Source organism: Mustela erminea, chromosome 16 (assembly GCF_009829155.1).
Source record: "Mustela erminea isolate mMusErm1 chromosome 16, mMusErm1.Pri, whole genome shotgun sequence".
Classification (NCBI taxonomy): domain Eukaryota; kingdom Metazoa; phylum Chordata; class Mammalia; order Carnivora; family Mustelidae; genus Mustela; species Mustela erminea.
The window spans coordinates 39,696,315-39,712,526 of NC_045629.1; the positions used below are offsets into that span (position 1 = coordinate 39,696,315).

Sequence of the window (16,212 nt, forward strand, 5' to 3'; positions counted from 1 at the left end):
TGCCTCATTCTCTTTCTATTCCTTCTGCTGACTCTTGATTTCTGTCTGACTCTCCCTTTTCTCATTATTGTCTTTCATTTTAACAGAATATGATCTATTTTTATTCATCACATTGGATTAAAATTCTATGGGCTTCATTAAAAATATATTAGCTAAGACTTTTTAAAAAATGGAAGCCAGTTTTTATTCTTCCAAGATTCCTGTCAGTTATTGATGCCATAACCTGACAGGGTTTGAAGGACTTATGCCACTGGGCTCTGGAGAGTATAGTGCACAGGGTCTGTTCTGGTATTAGAGCAAGAGTTAAGAAATTCAGGTGCTAATGATCTCTGAAGTAGGTCAAAGAAGTCAGTTCAGGGGGCAGGTAATCTGTGGTAATCTGTGGTCAGAAGTATGTTTGGTGGTCTGGAGTTTAAGAAATCAGTCAAGGTAAGATATCGAGGGAAGTCAGACTACAGAAGATAAGGGTACCCGCAACTGAAAGATAGACATTTGCTTGCAGGAGTTGTTGATGACATACACTCAGAGAGGGGATAGCAGATGATTGAGGATGAAGAGAACAGTGGCCATAGCTAGAGAAGCTAAGAATTAGAAGGACATTATTAAACTATGTTTTAAGTAGCATTGATAAAAATTAGTAATTATGAACAAATTAAAGATTTAGGAAACTCTTAAAGACATTAGCCCAATGTGCTTTTATAATCACAAAAGTCAATAAATATGTGGCTGATCCTTATTGTGAAGGATATTGAAAATATTATGCAGAGGTCCGTTCATCTCTAGGATGTCTTGTATCAATGTAAAAATTAGTGAACAGTATGAAAAAGAAGACCTAATTTTATTGAAGAATTAGAGAACTTGCATTGAGAAGAGATCAAAAGAGAGACTAATATGGGATTTTATTTAAATCTAGCCACAAAGATAGGATAAATACTAAATTTTTCCATCAAACCCTAGAACACTAGAAACAATAGATACCTCTTAAAACTCTCAAGAGATGATTTTAGGACATGTAAGTTTTTTTTTTTTTTTAAAGATTTATTTATTTATTATTTTAGAGAAAGAGAGAGAGAGCATGGGTGGGGAGGGGAAGAGGAAGAAGAAGGGAGAGAATGTCAGGCAGACTCCCTGTGGAGCATGGAACATGACTTGTGGTTCAATCCCAGGACCACGGTCCAAGCTGAAATCAAAAGTCAGATGCCTAACTGAATGAGGCATCCAGGTGCCCCAGGACATATAAGAAATACTTTATCAGACAAATATCATATGATCTCCCTGATAGGGGGAATTTGAGAGATGGAGTGGGGGGTTTGAGGGGTAGGGAAGGAAAAAATGAAACAAGATGGGATTGGGAGGGAGATAAACCATAAGAAACTCTTAATCTCACAAAACAAACTGAGGGTCACTGGGGAGAGGGGGGTTATGGTGAAGGTGGATGGGTTATGGGCATTGGGGAGGGTATGTGATATGGTGGGTGCTTTGAAGTGTGTAAGCCTGACGATTCACAGACCTGTACCCCTGGGGAAAATAATACATTATATGTTAATAAAAATAATTAATAAAAAATACTTTATTGAGGTAGCACTAATAATACTTTATACCCCTATGGTACTTTTTAATTTACAAAGTACTTTCATATACCAGGATGCAAACAGTATGAAATCAAGATTATTATAAGCTTCTTAAAGAAAAGAGTAAATCAATGCATAACATAACTTGAATGTATTAATTTTAGTTTGCTAAAATTGAGATAAAATTTATATATAGTGAGATCCACAAATTTTATATATTCAGATCAAAGTTTTGCTAAACTTACACATTTAGGTAACTATTGCCCCAACCAAGACATAGAACATTTCCACTGCCACCAAAGGTTCCCTCTTGCTATCTTCTACTTACTCCTCACTATATATACATATATATGTATATATTTTTATAAATATATAATAATAACAACAACAACTAATATTATTATTTTTTGAGAGAGAGAAAGCATGAGAAAGGGGCAGGGCAAGGCAGAAGGAGAGAGAATCTTAAGCAGACTCCATGCTGAGTGTGGAGCCAACAAGGGGCTCAATCTCATGACCCTGAGACCATGACTTGAGGCAAAATCAAGAGTTGGATGCTTGGGGTGCCTGGGTGGCTCAGTGGGTTAAAGCCTCTGCCTTCAGCTCAGGTCATGATCCCAGGGTTCTGGGATTGAGCCCCACATTGGGCTCTCTGCTCAGCAGGGAGCCTGCTTCCTCCTCTCTCTGCCTGCCTCTCTGCCTACTTGTGATCTCTGTCTGTCAAATAAATAAATAAAATCTTAAAAAAAAAAAAGTTGCATGCTTAACCAACTGAGTTACTCAGGCATCCCCACTATCTTAGTTTTTAATCCATTTTTATCTGGTTGTTTGTCTTTTTTATTACTAATTTTTAGAAATTATTTGTTTAGTCTGGACTGTATATTTTGTCAGATATAGCATGTATTTAGAATATTTTCTCCCAATCTGCTGCTTGTCTTTTCATTTCCTTATCACTGTCTTTTAGTGAGTAGAAGAAACTGCATTTTGACAAATCTACCCAATTGTTTTCCAGATTGGCTCTAGGAGTTTGCATTCCCAACAGCAATTTATAAGATGCATTTGTGCCATATTCTAGCCCACACCGGATTGGTTCTATTACATTTTGGCCTTCCTTAGTTTGTGTAGTGGTCCCTCATTTGTAATATCCCCTTATGTTTCCCTAGTAACTAATGAAGTTGAGCATCTTTTTATGTGATTATTCATCAGTTGTATAAATTCTTTGAAGTGTCTGTTCTAATCTTTTGTCCATTTTCTTGTTAGGTTGTTTGTCTTCTTGGTATTGGATCAAAAAGTTATTTTCCATATTCTGAATATAAATCTTTTATCAGATACATGTTTTGCAAATACCTTTTCTCAGTCTATGATTTGTCTTTCATGTTCTTAACAATGTCTTCTGAAGATGAAACATTTTTAATTTTGATGTTGTTCAACTTAATGAAATTATTTTTTTATGACTCATGCTTTTTGAATCCTAAGAGATCTTTCCTTAACCCAAAGTAATAATTAATTTCTCTGTTGTTTTCTTCTGGAACTTTTATAGTTTTCATTGTTACATTTAGGTTATCCATTTGGATTTAATGTTTGCATTTGGTATGAGATAACAGTGTAGGTGATTTTTTGCCTCCAACTGCCCATCCTTTCCTTAGTAAAATACTTTGGTCCTTTCATGGAAAATCAGTTGGTGATATAAACGTAGGTCAATTTCTGAGCTCTCTATTCTGTTTAACTGATACATCTATCATTATTTGATGACCTAGCTTTGTAATACATACATCTATCCTATATAGCTTACTTTAGCTTTATGTTAGCTTGACATCAGGTATTGTGAGTCACGACCTGAGCCGAAGGAAGATGCTTAATGACTGAGCCACCCAGGTACCCCTGTTTATAGCATTTTCATTATAAATTTAAAATTCAATAATTTTTACAAGAGAGTCTACTGAAATTTTGAAGAGGGTTGTGGTAAATCTATAGATTATATTGGGGAGAAGTCACATTTTGACAATATTATCTTTCAGTCCTTCAGCATGCAGTGTCTTTCCATTTGTTTAGGTCTTTAACTTCTGTCAGCAATGTTTTGCTATTTTTAGTGTGCAAGGTCTTAAATAAATTTTGTTAAATTTCTGCCAAATAATTGTATATTTTTGGTGCTATTTTAAATGATATTCTCATTTTTTAAATTTTTTACTTCTAGTATTTAGAAACACAATGGGTTTGTTTTTGTATATTAGCCTATTTTTTTGTGAGCTTGCTAAAATTACTTAATAGTTCTTATACCTTTTTCAGTAGACTCTTTAGGATTTTCTATATTTGATAATTGTTTGTGAAAAAAGACAATTTTTCTGTCTTCCTTTTCTAATCTGTATTTCCTTTTCTTGTCTTAAGTTACCATCTGGGACTTCCAGTGTTAAATAGGACAATGTTGAATAGGAGTGGTGAAAGTAAATGTTTCCTCTTGATAGCAAAAGCAAAGCACTCATTTAGTTATCATTAATTAAGAGTTTACCTGTAGGTTTTCATAAATGCTCTTTATCAGTTGTGGAGATTTGCTTCTGTATCTCGTTTACTGAAAATTAAAAAAAAAATTATGAATAGGCATTAAATTGGTCAAATCTTCTATCTTTATTGAGATGCCGATTTTTAAAAACCCGGTAGTATGGTAAATTCCATTGATTAATTTTTGAATTTCAAACCAACATTGCATTATGAATAAAAATCTTGCTTAGTTATGATATATTGTCTATTTGTATATTGCTAGATTTTGTTTTGCTAAAATTTTCGTAAGGCTCACTTTTTCAGCTTCCAGATATTACTCTTAATTGTGTTTCTTAGAGCTGTGACCGTGCTGGTTCAGTTTGGGGATGAGCCACATATTTGAGGTGAATTTATATGCAGATGTTGCTTCCTCCTCCCTACCTGCTCTGGCATTCTCAGCTCTGTTTTTTTGTGAACAGATGATATGATGTGCTGGCTACAGCCCTACCTTTTGAAATTGATACCATGTTTAACCTACACCCAAAACCGTCTCTTAGGCCTCCGTCGAAAACATATTAGAAGAGCGTTCAACATGGCATGATATACGTCCTATTTGGCTGTTTATCAGAATCTTAAATGACTTGACATCCAAGTGAAAATATTGGCCACCTATCCATGGTTGTCTTTAAAAAACATGTTTGTATTCTATCTCAATAAAACAAATTTTTATTAAATTTTATTATAGGATATACTACCCAGATATTATACTTGATTTTGGACTAGCTTAGGTAACACGTGAATTACTTCATACCAAGAAGCGAGAATTCCTCCCACATGAGATCATATCAGTATTCTGTAGTCATTACTGCAACTTCTATAATTATTAAATAAAGATAGATGACTGAACGGTGTTAGAATACTGAACAAGCAAAAAACAAAACATTATTTATAAGGAAATGTTTTGATTTTCTTCCTTTCTCTTTCTCCTTTCCTTTCCTCCTTCCATCTTTCCTTCCTTTTTTTAAATACCAAACATTTATTGAATGCTTATTCTGTATTGGGTTTTGTTCTAAATGCTAAAGATTTATCAACTCACTTAATGTTTGCAATTACTCTGTAAGATATGACTTACCTTATTCCTGTATAGTTACAGGTGGCTCAGAGTTAGTCTTTTTTTAATATATGAGGTAGATGTTTTAAATTCTCAGTTCTACAGTTAAGAAACTGTGGTTTGTTAAATACCTACTAAGCATCAACTATCATTGTCAGAATTGACAATTGACTTTTTTTTTTTTTTTTTTTAAAGAGATAGAGCACACAAGCTGCGGGGGGTGGGGGAAGTGCAGGTGGAAGGAGAGGGAGAGAGAGAATCATGCTCAGCAAGGAGACCTACATAGGGCTCAGTCTCAGGACCCTGAGGTAATGACCCGAGCCAACATTGAGAGTCAGATGCTTAACTGAGTGAGTCACGCAGGTGCCCCTACAATTGACGTTTTTAAAGTCTAGTGAGAAAAAAGAAGAACTGTAGTTCAGTTTAAGTCATAGTCATCTAGTTTACTCTGATACTTGGACACTTACGGAGTCATGATATTTTTTTTTTTTAAAGATTTTATTTATTTATTTGACAGAGAGAGATCTCAAGTAGGCAGAGAGGCAGGCGGAGAGAAAGGAAGGGAAGCAGGCTCCCTGCTGATCAGAGAGCCCGATGCGGGACTCGATCCCAGGACCCTGAGATCATGACCCGAGCCGAAGGCAGTGGCTTAACCCACTGAGCCACCCAGGCGCCCGGGAGTCATGATATTTTTACCTTTACTCAGCTTTCTCATCTGTAAAACAGATTGTATAATTAATTACTTCTCAAAGGTTTAGTAATAAAACAAACTGATAGCTATAAAAGCTTCATGAAAAATATAAATTGCCTTGCCAATGCACATGTGCTTCTTCATGCATGTGAATAAACATATGGTAGCCTAGATAATATGAAGAATTTGGTGGGTGTCTAAGTAGTGGGAATAGTCAGAAGCAGTTCAGGACAGCTTGAACCCTGTGAAGACTTTATGGGGGAAAGGGAGGGAGTGAAAGGTCACTGTTTAGGCAGATTAATCACATAAAATGAGGGGAAAGAGGAAAGTAACTTAAGAAATGTGTCCAAAGGAAATTGTGGTTAGATGGATGTCATTGGAAGTATTCCTGAGGTAATCTTACCAGCAGCCTTGTGTAGAGGAAGAATAAATTGAACCAATTCACTAACTGAAGAAAGAATAAGAAAAGAGAGCATCCTTTTGGTCAATAGATAGGAGAAATAGTAAATACATGAACTAAGTAAAATATTTTATGCGTTTCATATGCTAAGTTTTAATAAATTATCAGAAAACCCAAGGTTTTTAATGATCTTGCTGTCTTAGACTAGTGTGTGAACTGTAAACACAGAAATAAATTTTAAAATATTTTTATTTCTAATCCATTGATACTGTCCTTGGCCAGTTCCTTTTCCTTCCCTCTCCATCATCCGGTGCCCTCAGCCTGCCAGTCTCATCCCTTCCATAACCACCCCTTGTTTGGCTGTTTCTCTCTAAGCCGCACAGAATCTTCATGCCCAGCTGTAGTTGCACAACTCAATGAAAGAAGCCCTTTCAAAGGCCGTTACAGACACCTTTGCATTTCAAAATACACACGCTACATTTGTTATTACTCCCTGTTGTAACTCTTGTCGCATCCATCAAGATTGGAAATGCTTTTACCGAACAAGATACACGACTCATATCCCATGTGCAAACCCTTTCAACCCTGTCTCCAGTCCTCTCTCCACGAATTCCTAACTCATTACTAAGCACAAAGGTGATGCTTTGTTTATGAAATGAAACATTTTTGTGACCCACAAAAACAAGAGAAGTTGAGGGCATATTTAATACTTCAGTTTTGTCTGTCATCTTCACTACTAGAAGAGAAGATGACCAGTCATTTTGACAAAATCAAGTAGTATGGAAGCAGTGCTCCTTGCTTGACAAGGAAGGAATCGTAGAGCAGGAGTAGAATATGGCTTTCCTATCTTTCAGTAGTATGAGTGCAAGTTAAGTGCTGTTTAGATTTTAAAGTAGAGTAGGACCATATGAGTATCTTTATGTGTATTGTGTCGATGCCTTTCTTAGAATAGTGGGGACATTTAAAGAATGTTTAAAAACATTCCTGGTCATCAGTTGGACTTTATTAGGGTAGTGTTAGTATCCTTTTAAAAATTACTGTTTGCTAGAGTTATCTTGCTAGTTTGATGGAACATTTAAACTTCATTTGTTAAAATTTCTTGTAGCAACCATATATATCTTACTTTGATGTATTATGAAGATAATATAAAGATGGAAGGGGCAGAAATATCAGTTGGAGAAACAAAGACTGAATATTTTCCCTATTTGGCAAAAACTACAATCTGGATCTGTAGATCCAGGGCGCTCAACAAATCCTAAGCAGGATAAATACAAAGAAAACCATACCAGGGCATATCCTAATCAGTCACTCAAAATTAATGATAAAGAGAAAATTTCTTTTTTCAACAACATGTTATTTTAAGTAATCTCTACACTCAAAGTAGGGCTTGAACTTACAAGCCTGAGATCAAGAATCACCTATTCTACCAACTGAGCCAACCAGGCATCCAAAAGAGAAAATCTTAATAGCAATCAGAGGAAACAGAGAACAATATAAAAAAAGAATAGTTAATAAAAATATTCACTGACATCATCAGAAAACAATGTTTGCTAGAGAACAATAAAATGATAACTCGAAGGTGCTGAAAGAGGAAAAAAACAAAAACCTACACAGCAAAATATTCTCAAAAATAAAAGTATTTTCTGACAAACAAAAGCTGCAAGAATTCAATGCCAGCAGATGTGTACTACAAGAAATATTGAAAAACGTTCTTCAGGCAAAATAAAAATGATACTAAATAGAAACTCAAATATTCAGATGGAATGATGGCTGTCAGAAACAGTAAATGTAACAGTAAATATTTAAATTTTTTGTTTTCCAAACTGCTTTTGAAAATAACTCACTGTATAAAGCTACATTAAAAAAGACACAAAACTTACAATAATCAACAGTGCTTGGGACACAATAGATTCTCAATAAATTGAAATAAATGAAAGTTTAAAATAATAATCTTTAGCTGCCAAGAAATCAGTGATTTTCTATTTCTTACTTAGCTGCTACACTAAAAAACATTACAAGTTTAATATTTGCAAAAGGATGAAACTATATATTTTATAAAGCAGTACATACTTTAAGGATACATACTTCAAGGATACAAGTTTGAAAGATAATAAAAATCGTTTGAAGAATTTTCAGAGACATTTTATTCCTCCTCCAAAAATAGTTAGTCTCTCTTCCCCTCTGCATTTTCCAAAGTAGTAACAAAACTCAGCATATCCTGGCCAACATGAGGGGTAAAAAGGGGGGGCAGGAGTGCCATTCTGAGAGTATGAGAAATAAGAATGGTTGATCATTATGGCAACTCCTTTTGTATATCAAACTCTTCCTCTTTCAGAGTTCTGAAAATACTTTTCTTCCAAAATCACTCTGTGGAAAAGGAGGGATATAGAACAACCATGTACACAATTAAGGATCATTGACAGCAGATGCTAACTGCGTCACCCTTAGAGCAAAACCATAAAAACTACTTTAAAAAGTGATACTTACTTACATAAAGCAAATGCTGCAGTAGAAAGTGCTCTAACTTCTGATTCAGATTTAACAAATTTTATTCAGGTGTGGGAGAGGAAGAATTAAATCATTTTATATAATTCAGAAACTGAAGATGAAAGATACTGTCCTCCTCTTTCTCCCTTTAGGTGTTATTTTCTCAGCCTTGAAGAGCTGGGTTGCCCACTGCTTAGAATGAGATAGCGCTGCCCCTGAATGTAAGGAGGAGGCAAAATTCTACTGTACTATCCTAATTGGGTTAATGCTGCAGAGTAGAACAATACAGCTGGACTCTAAAGAGTGAACAGTGGTGGAGTGCCTGCGTGTCTCAACTGGTTAACTGACTCTTGATTTTGGCTCCGGTCATGATCCTGGGACAAAGCCCCATGTCGGGCTCCATGCTCAGTGTGGAGTTTGCTTGAGCATTTCTCTCTCTCTGCTTCTGCCCCTGCCCCACTCATGCACACTCTCTAAAATAAATGAGTAATTCTTAAAAAAAAAAAAAAAAAATTAACAGTGGTGCTAAAAACTTGAAAATAAAAAATTCTCAGATTACCAGGGTTAGTTATTGATACATTTTTCTTTTTGCAGAAAGGCCAATTCTTTAATTTTTTAATGTTTTTATTTTTTAAATATTTTATTTATTTGTCAGAGGGAGAAAGAAAGAGCACAAGCAGGGGGAGCAGCAGGCAGAGGGAGAAGAAGGCTCCCCACTAAGCAAGGAGCCTGATGCAGGATTTGATCTCACGACCTTGGGATCATGACCTGAGCCACAGGCAGACGCTTAACTGACTGAGCCACCCAGGTATCCCAAGGCCAACTCTTTAAACTAGAATAACTTCTTATAGAAGAAGTTTGGAAATGACAGATTTCTAACCTCCCAGTGCAGACAAGCAGAAATGAATCTGTTATTTATTGAGGTCAAGTAAATGAAGAAAGGGAGCAATAGCTTGTCATTTTTTTTGTTGTTGTTGTTAGAAAATGGTTTATCAATTCCATTTTTGTATAAAACACACAGAGAAACCTAGCAAATTGACATTAAGTGCTGCCACATGGAAAGGTACTTTATCAAACTTTGAGCCTAAGAATGTACAAGTGTCTCTTATATGCCCACACTAATTGTCTATGCTTTTCTGTCTGCCTCTTACAAAAATTCCACACTCCCCATTATTTCTTCTGTCCCAGTTACAATGCAATGACAGGGAGGAAGGGGATTGGTTAAAACAATGCTCTAAGGGTCTCTGCTGCCCTTCTTTCCAATCAGAGAGACTTGTGGATGTGCGGGATCACACCACCCCTGGTGATGGGGCCTTCGTAAGAGAAACGAACTCTGTCATCCCAGATTGCAAGCTACAAGTGGCTTCATTACTTCAAAATGGGAAAAAATAATAACAAGGAAACACTAAAAGTCACAGTCTAGAGGCAGAATCGGTGGAGCATGTGACTCTTGATGTCCCCATTAAGTTCAAGCACCACGCTGGGTGTAGAGATTACCTAAAAATAAAATCTTCGTTTAAATGTAAGATTAGATAGAATGTAAGATTATGTCCAGTTTCAAAAGACTCAAATGTTCTAAAATCTAGTTTCAATCCAAGTTATGAAAACTAAAATAATAAACAATTTTAGTTCCCATAACCAACAGAGGTAGAATAGTATAAAGATATCTGGGCCTGAATATCGAGTCTACTATTTACTAGTTGGACAGCTGCTGACCTTGACCAAGTCACTTCCCTGCTCTGGGTTGAGGATAAACATCTGTAAAATAGGAAAATAGGGTGTCCAACAAAAGTCATTAGATCAGCTCGAGCATTTCAGTGTTCATTTTTAGCTTTATTTGGGTACATCTAGAGTAGCCTTTATTTTTGAGCTAATTTAGCTCTCCTAATAAGGCATGGCCTTTCTGAATTCTCCACTGAAAATCCTAGATGTTCAGTGAAGCTGCCTAGAACTCACTTATCTCCCTGTCCATGTGAGCTCTAGGAACTGCTTAGCGTACAGCTGTCTGACGGTTCTTTGCCTGGTCTAATGAAATCTCCCCCTAAACATGTATAGCTTGATTTTGGCCAAAGACTCGAGGAGATACTATGCAGATTTATGGAACTCTGTCTCTGTATCCTTCCCTCCTTGGGAGAACTCTCCTTACAAATTCCAACTTCCTCAGTCTCCCCAAACTCTGAAATCTGTTTCCTCAACTCAGTGAGAATGCTATGTTTTACTTGTATTTCTCCTCCTGTTTAGTGTACAGTTCATGTGTGTGTGTGTGTGTGTATAATGTGTATATTTGTAGTATACACCATAGTATATTGTATAGTATATTGTGTATGTGTGTATATATATATGTATATATATACATATATATATACACACACATACAGTACCTTTAGGCAAAAATCTGGGGTGACCTTAGGGCTCATTTCATTTGTCTTCTCTCAGGAGTCCTTGTATTTCCCTGCTTGCTATACAGTATCCGAAAATAGTTGTATCATGTAATTATGTATCTTATACAGTTTTCTTGCTATTTACAGGGAGAGGGCAAGTCCCTCATGACTGGAAGTCAAGTCCTTGCTAATATAGTTTTGATTCTATTTGCTCTTATTTTTTAAAAAGATTTTTATTTATTTATTTGTTAGAGTGAGTGAACACAAGTGAGGGGAGCAACAGAGGGAGAGGGAGACTCTCGCTTTCTGCTGAACAGGGAGACTGACAAGGGGCTCACCCCCAGGACCCTGGGATCATGACCTGAGCTGAAGGCAGATGCTTAACCAACTGAGCCACCCAAGTGTCCCTGATTTATTCTTATTTAAGTGGGTGCTTAGTTAATGGAAAGCCCATCCAGCTGATTATGCAGGGGGTTATACGGCCATGCCTCTGAGTTTTGGGTCACCGTCGTGACTCACCTGCCATAGAATTTCCAGTAAGCACAGACTGGGTCATCTTGCATGACAGCAAGAGTACTAGCAAGTTGTAGCAATTCCGTTAGATTACTTTGTCATTAATTTAGGGCTACTGAAGTTTAAAAGATGCTACATTTTTGTTATGTCCTCTTGAATCAGATCCCAGTCTTTTAAGTCATGTTTTCTTGATGTGAAATGACTTAGCTGTATTGTTAATTACTATATCCTTTTCAAATTTCAGGAGCAGTATTTCTTTCTATTACAACCATCTATGCTGAAAGTGGGTCAGGTTTTGTAGTACCAAGTGCTTCTGCCAAAGCAGGAGTGGAAGCCATGAGCAAGTGAGTACTACTATGTTAATCCCATCAGCTCGTAATTCTGTTAAGACACGAAGTTGCTACTTTCCTAGCAGTTTGGAGCAGGTGCACTACAAGCACATGCCAAGGGGAGGTATGGTCATGAATTCTGTCAAAAGCGTCACTCAGAAGCAGTTTTGATGTATGATTTGCCTGAAAGAGGTGCAGTCCACCCATTCTCTAAAATTCACCCGGTGGACTAAGATAGATTAGCAGATTGTAGTTGGAGCACTTGCCTCCTATCCTGTCTAATGAGTTTTTCTGAATTGGCCTTTGAAGTGATCTTGTCAGAATGTATTAACTGATATCTTACAGTTTCATAAGACTTATCTCTTTGTATCTATTGCAAGGACACCGTATTGTGTTGCTGTATTACACATTTTTCATTTTAGAAGTCTTCTTGAAAGAAATGCTTTTCTGATTTTTTTTTTTTAATCAAGCACAATTGTGCTTTTCCTGAGAAATTAACTTGCCTTTCCATTATGGGCTCTGCAAAGTGTATAATTGATTAGGGCTTCTTGGAAAGAGTGGATGCAAATTTGTGACCAACCTATTGTGATTGTATAGAATGCCACAAAACATTTAGGTATTAGCTCCTTTTTGGTTTTTTTTTAATCTTTCCTTACCCATTTTTCGATTCCTTTCTCCTTCCTTGGTTCCTTCTTTTTTCTGTCTCTCTTTCCTTTCAACGATTTTATCTTCCTCATTTGCATTGTATTTTTTAAAAGTCATTACCTTAAGTCATTTTTTAAAGCTAGACTCAGTATATATACACAGAGATATACATATAACTGTAAAGTCGTAGAACGAGTTTAGAAAGTGAAAGTTAGACCTATCAAGTAGGCTTTTAAAACAGATTGCTTCAAGTTTCCATGTTTGCTATTATTATGTTTTGCTTCATGACATTTAGTAAGATTTTGTTAGATTCCTATTTCCCTTTGAGTGTAGTGCAGCAATTGTATTAAAGCCTCATTAAACATGGATGTGGTTAATATTTTATAACTGTGTAATCCATCTCTTCCTTAAAAGTACTCATGATGTTGCAAACATTATAATTCAATGTACTATATATAAGTAGTACATGTTGCACTGAACTCCAGAAGGTGTGGCGGAGGGTCATGATTCTCTCACCTCTTTATGCTGAATTATGATACTTGCTCTAATAATGTATTTTGATATTGGACTTAGTTCTAAATATAAGGAGTAGGTAGTACAGCATTGTGATTAAGAACACTAAAATGCAAATGGTAGATATTATAGTGGAGTGATTAAAGGCACAAACCTGGAGGCTTGAGGTTTTCACTAGCCATATGACTCAGAGCAAGTGATTTAATCTCTCTTTGCCTCAGTTTCCTTGTCTGTAACATGAGGAATGATAACAGTACCTACTTGTTGGGGTTGTGGTCTCTGGCATATAGTAAACATGCAGTGAGTCTGGATTATTATTTTTAACATATAGTATAATATTTTAGAATATTAAAATATTTTAAAATTTTAGGTCTCTTGCAGCTGAATGGGGTAAATATGGACTGCGATTTAATGTGATTCAACCAGGGCCTATAAAAACAAAAGTAAGTTTTAGTTTGCCTATTATCTCCTGTATGATTAAGGAATGAAACATTGATAGGAATATTCTGATTGTTGTATGCAGGACTTGTCAGAGATGCCTGACTTTGGAGCCATGGTGGTAGGGAAGAGGGGTTTGCCATTATCCAATATAAATAAGGAGGTGGGCAGGAATACAACAGCTGTGTAACTTCTTGATAAGAACTGTTTCAACATCTTAATCTGGGATCTTTTATGCCATCCATTTTGGTATTTTGTCTGATTTGCTTCAGTAATCTGATATTAACCTATATTTCTTAATCCTCACCATATTTTATGGACTCTTAACTTTGATTGACATCTCTTTTTTAGTTCATGGAAGTGTAAGTATATTTTTATTTTAAGAGATGTTCTGGGAAGTTATCATAGAGGCTTGGTCTTTCTATAGGTAGCATTTTCTTTGACTCATGTCTGTGCCTTTCATTTGTAAACACTCCATTATGTATGTTATATAATCCCATGTCTCTCTGATTACAAATCTTTCTGATGACAGGCATTTCTCCTGTAATAAAAAATGCTTACAGATACTCATTGCGACTCACAATGACTACTAATGCAGTTACGGCCAGAAGGCCCACAGGTTCTGTGTTCTCTCACATTGCCCCAGATAACTTCACTCTCACTCTTTGTTTCGGTGTAAAGCAAGAATTTACAATCCCAACTGACCTGTAGCTCCAAAGGCCTACGTGAAGTACGATAGCTTGTTCTGGTTGTATAAATACATTAGAAAACAGTATTAAGGAACATTTTGGATTATAGGTAGTTCTGGGTACTAAATGTCAATACGGACATGGCTGCATAGTTTAGTTATTCAAAGGGCAGAAAATAGAAAGAAGAACTAGTTGAGTGAATGAAACTTGATTATCATGTTTGACACTCTAGTAATAAAGAATCTAATACAATTAATGGAAAAATAACTCAAAAGCATACATTAAAACACATAATTCAGGGCAGCCCTGTGCTGAACACTCTTTGAAGAGAAACCTGGAGTCACAGAAGCTTCTTTTTAGGACCTCAACCCCTAGGAAAGGTCACCTGCATTTTATTTATTTATTTAAAATATATTTGAGTGACTACTATGTGCAAAGGTACTGAGCAAGATACCAAACATTTGTGACAGAGGATTTGCCATCAAGGAGTTTACAGTATAGCAGTAGAAGTATCAGTTGTACACAAGGAACAAGTATGTAGCTTTAAAGAGATGAAAAGAAAACAGAGTATAGAAACTCCACAGCAATCTCTACAGAGCCAGAATTGGGACCTGTTGCTGCCCTTTGCCTCTGCTGGGTTATACCTGCCCAGGGATGGCAAAAGGGCTGGAGGGCTCACAAGTAGCCTCCTGAGAGCAACTTTGCTCTGTCTCTCACCGGTTTTATTGAAGAAAACTGTCACCTAGACTTCCAGGCACTGATACAGAGAAATTCAATCTTCTTTTTAAAAAAATCACTGCCCATGCATACTTCATCTTGGTCTGCACTTTTGCATCATTAGTAGAAGTCAGACATTGGTTGGCAAATTTAGTTACAGGGTTTTTTTTCCCCTCTAGGAGCTACTTCAGTTTAATATTCCTACATACTTGTTTTCTTCCTTTCCAGTTATTTTGAGAAGAATGAAGAAAAGGAATTTCCTTTTAAAGGTTTCCCACTTGAGTCACTCTTCTGTGATTATTCAATCAAACACAGTACCATGGCATCCCCCACACTAAGCTTGTACAGATTTCAGAGTACTTTCATATACATTTTCTCATTTGATGCTTACAACAGTTTTTCTCCTCATTTTATAGATGGGGGTAAAAAGGTTATATTTTCTGGTGATATTTATAGGTCAGTATTAGATAAAATGACCTGTTTTGAGCTGAAGAGACTTTGGAAGAATTTGACAAAATTCTTTGTTGTTTACAAGGCCTGAGGTATAAATAGGCTCCCATCGTAATATTCCATTTTGTCCAAACTAGTTCTTAAATTCTTTTTAATGCAGCAAAACTATTTTCTCAATTTCTAAGGGTGCCTTTAGTCGTCTTGACCCAATGGGAACATTTGAGAAGGATATGATTGCTAGAATTCCTTGTGGTCGGCTAGGAACTGTGGAAGAACTTGCAAATCTTGCTGCTTACCTTTGCAGTGATTATGCTTCTTGGATTAATGGGGCAGTAAGTATTGTTTTCTCTTGACGTTTTGGGGTGGGAAGGCATATTGTGGAACCATTCCTGACAATATTGAATATAAATGTGACTTAAAAACAGTGAATCTTGGAACACTGAAAAAATAAAATTAAGTTAAAAAAGAAAATATTTATTTAGCTGTAGATAATATTAAAATATTAATGTAGGTGTTTAGCCTATGGAGTTTGTTCATTGATAAATTAATTTTATTAAATGCCAATTACTCTGGTAGATATGCCTTTAAGGTGATCTTTAATATTGGGTAGAATTTGAAATTGTTGAGATGGGGGAAAGAGGTTCTAAAATTAGTAAATCAGATTGGGTTTAATCATGACTTTTGTCTTCAGACTTTGGGTTTTGATTGAAAGTGCCAAGGAGATGTTACATCCAGTTAAGATGGGAAAATGGCTAACTCAGAAACTTTCAAAAGGAGTTAGTTTCAGAGTTTTTGTTATTTTTTT

The 16,212-nt window shown here is 36.0% G+C and overlaps 1 protein-coding gene across 2 annotated transcripts in view; it reads left to right on the forward strand.

The window, feature by feature from the left end:
• The window catches only part of DECR1 (2,4-dienoyl-CoA reductase 1), a 39,886-nt gene that overhangs the window by 23,046 nt on the left and 628 nt on the right, over positions 1 to 16,212 (forward strand). For both annotated transcript variants that reach the window (XM_032316302.1, XM_032316301.1), the window contains exons 6-8: positions 11,871 to 11,970; positions 13,484 to 13,556; positions 15,593 to 15,739. In XM_032316302.1, coding sequence (XP_032172193.1) covers positions 11,871 to 11,970; positions 13,484 to 13,556; positions 15,593 to 15,739 — 320 coding nt within the window. The remainder of the gene's footprint in view (positions 1 to 11,870; positions 11,971 to 13,483; positions 13,557 to 15,592; positions 15,740 to 16,212) is intronic.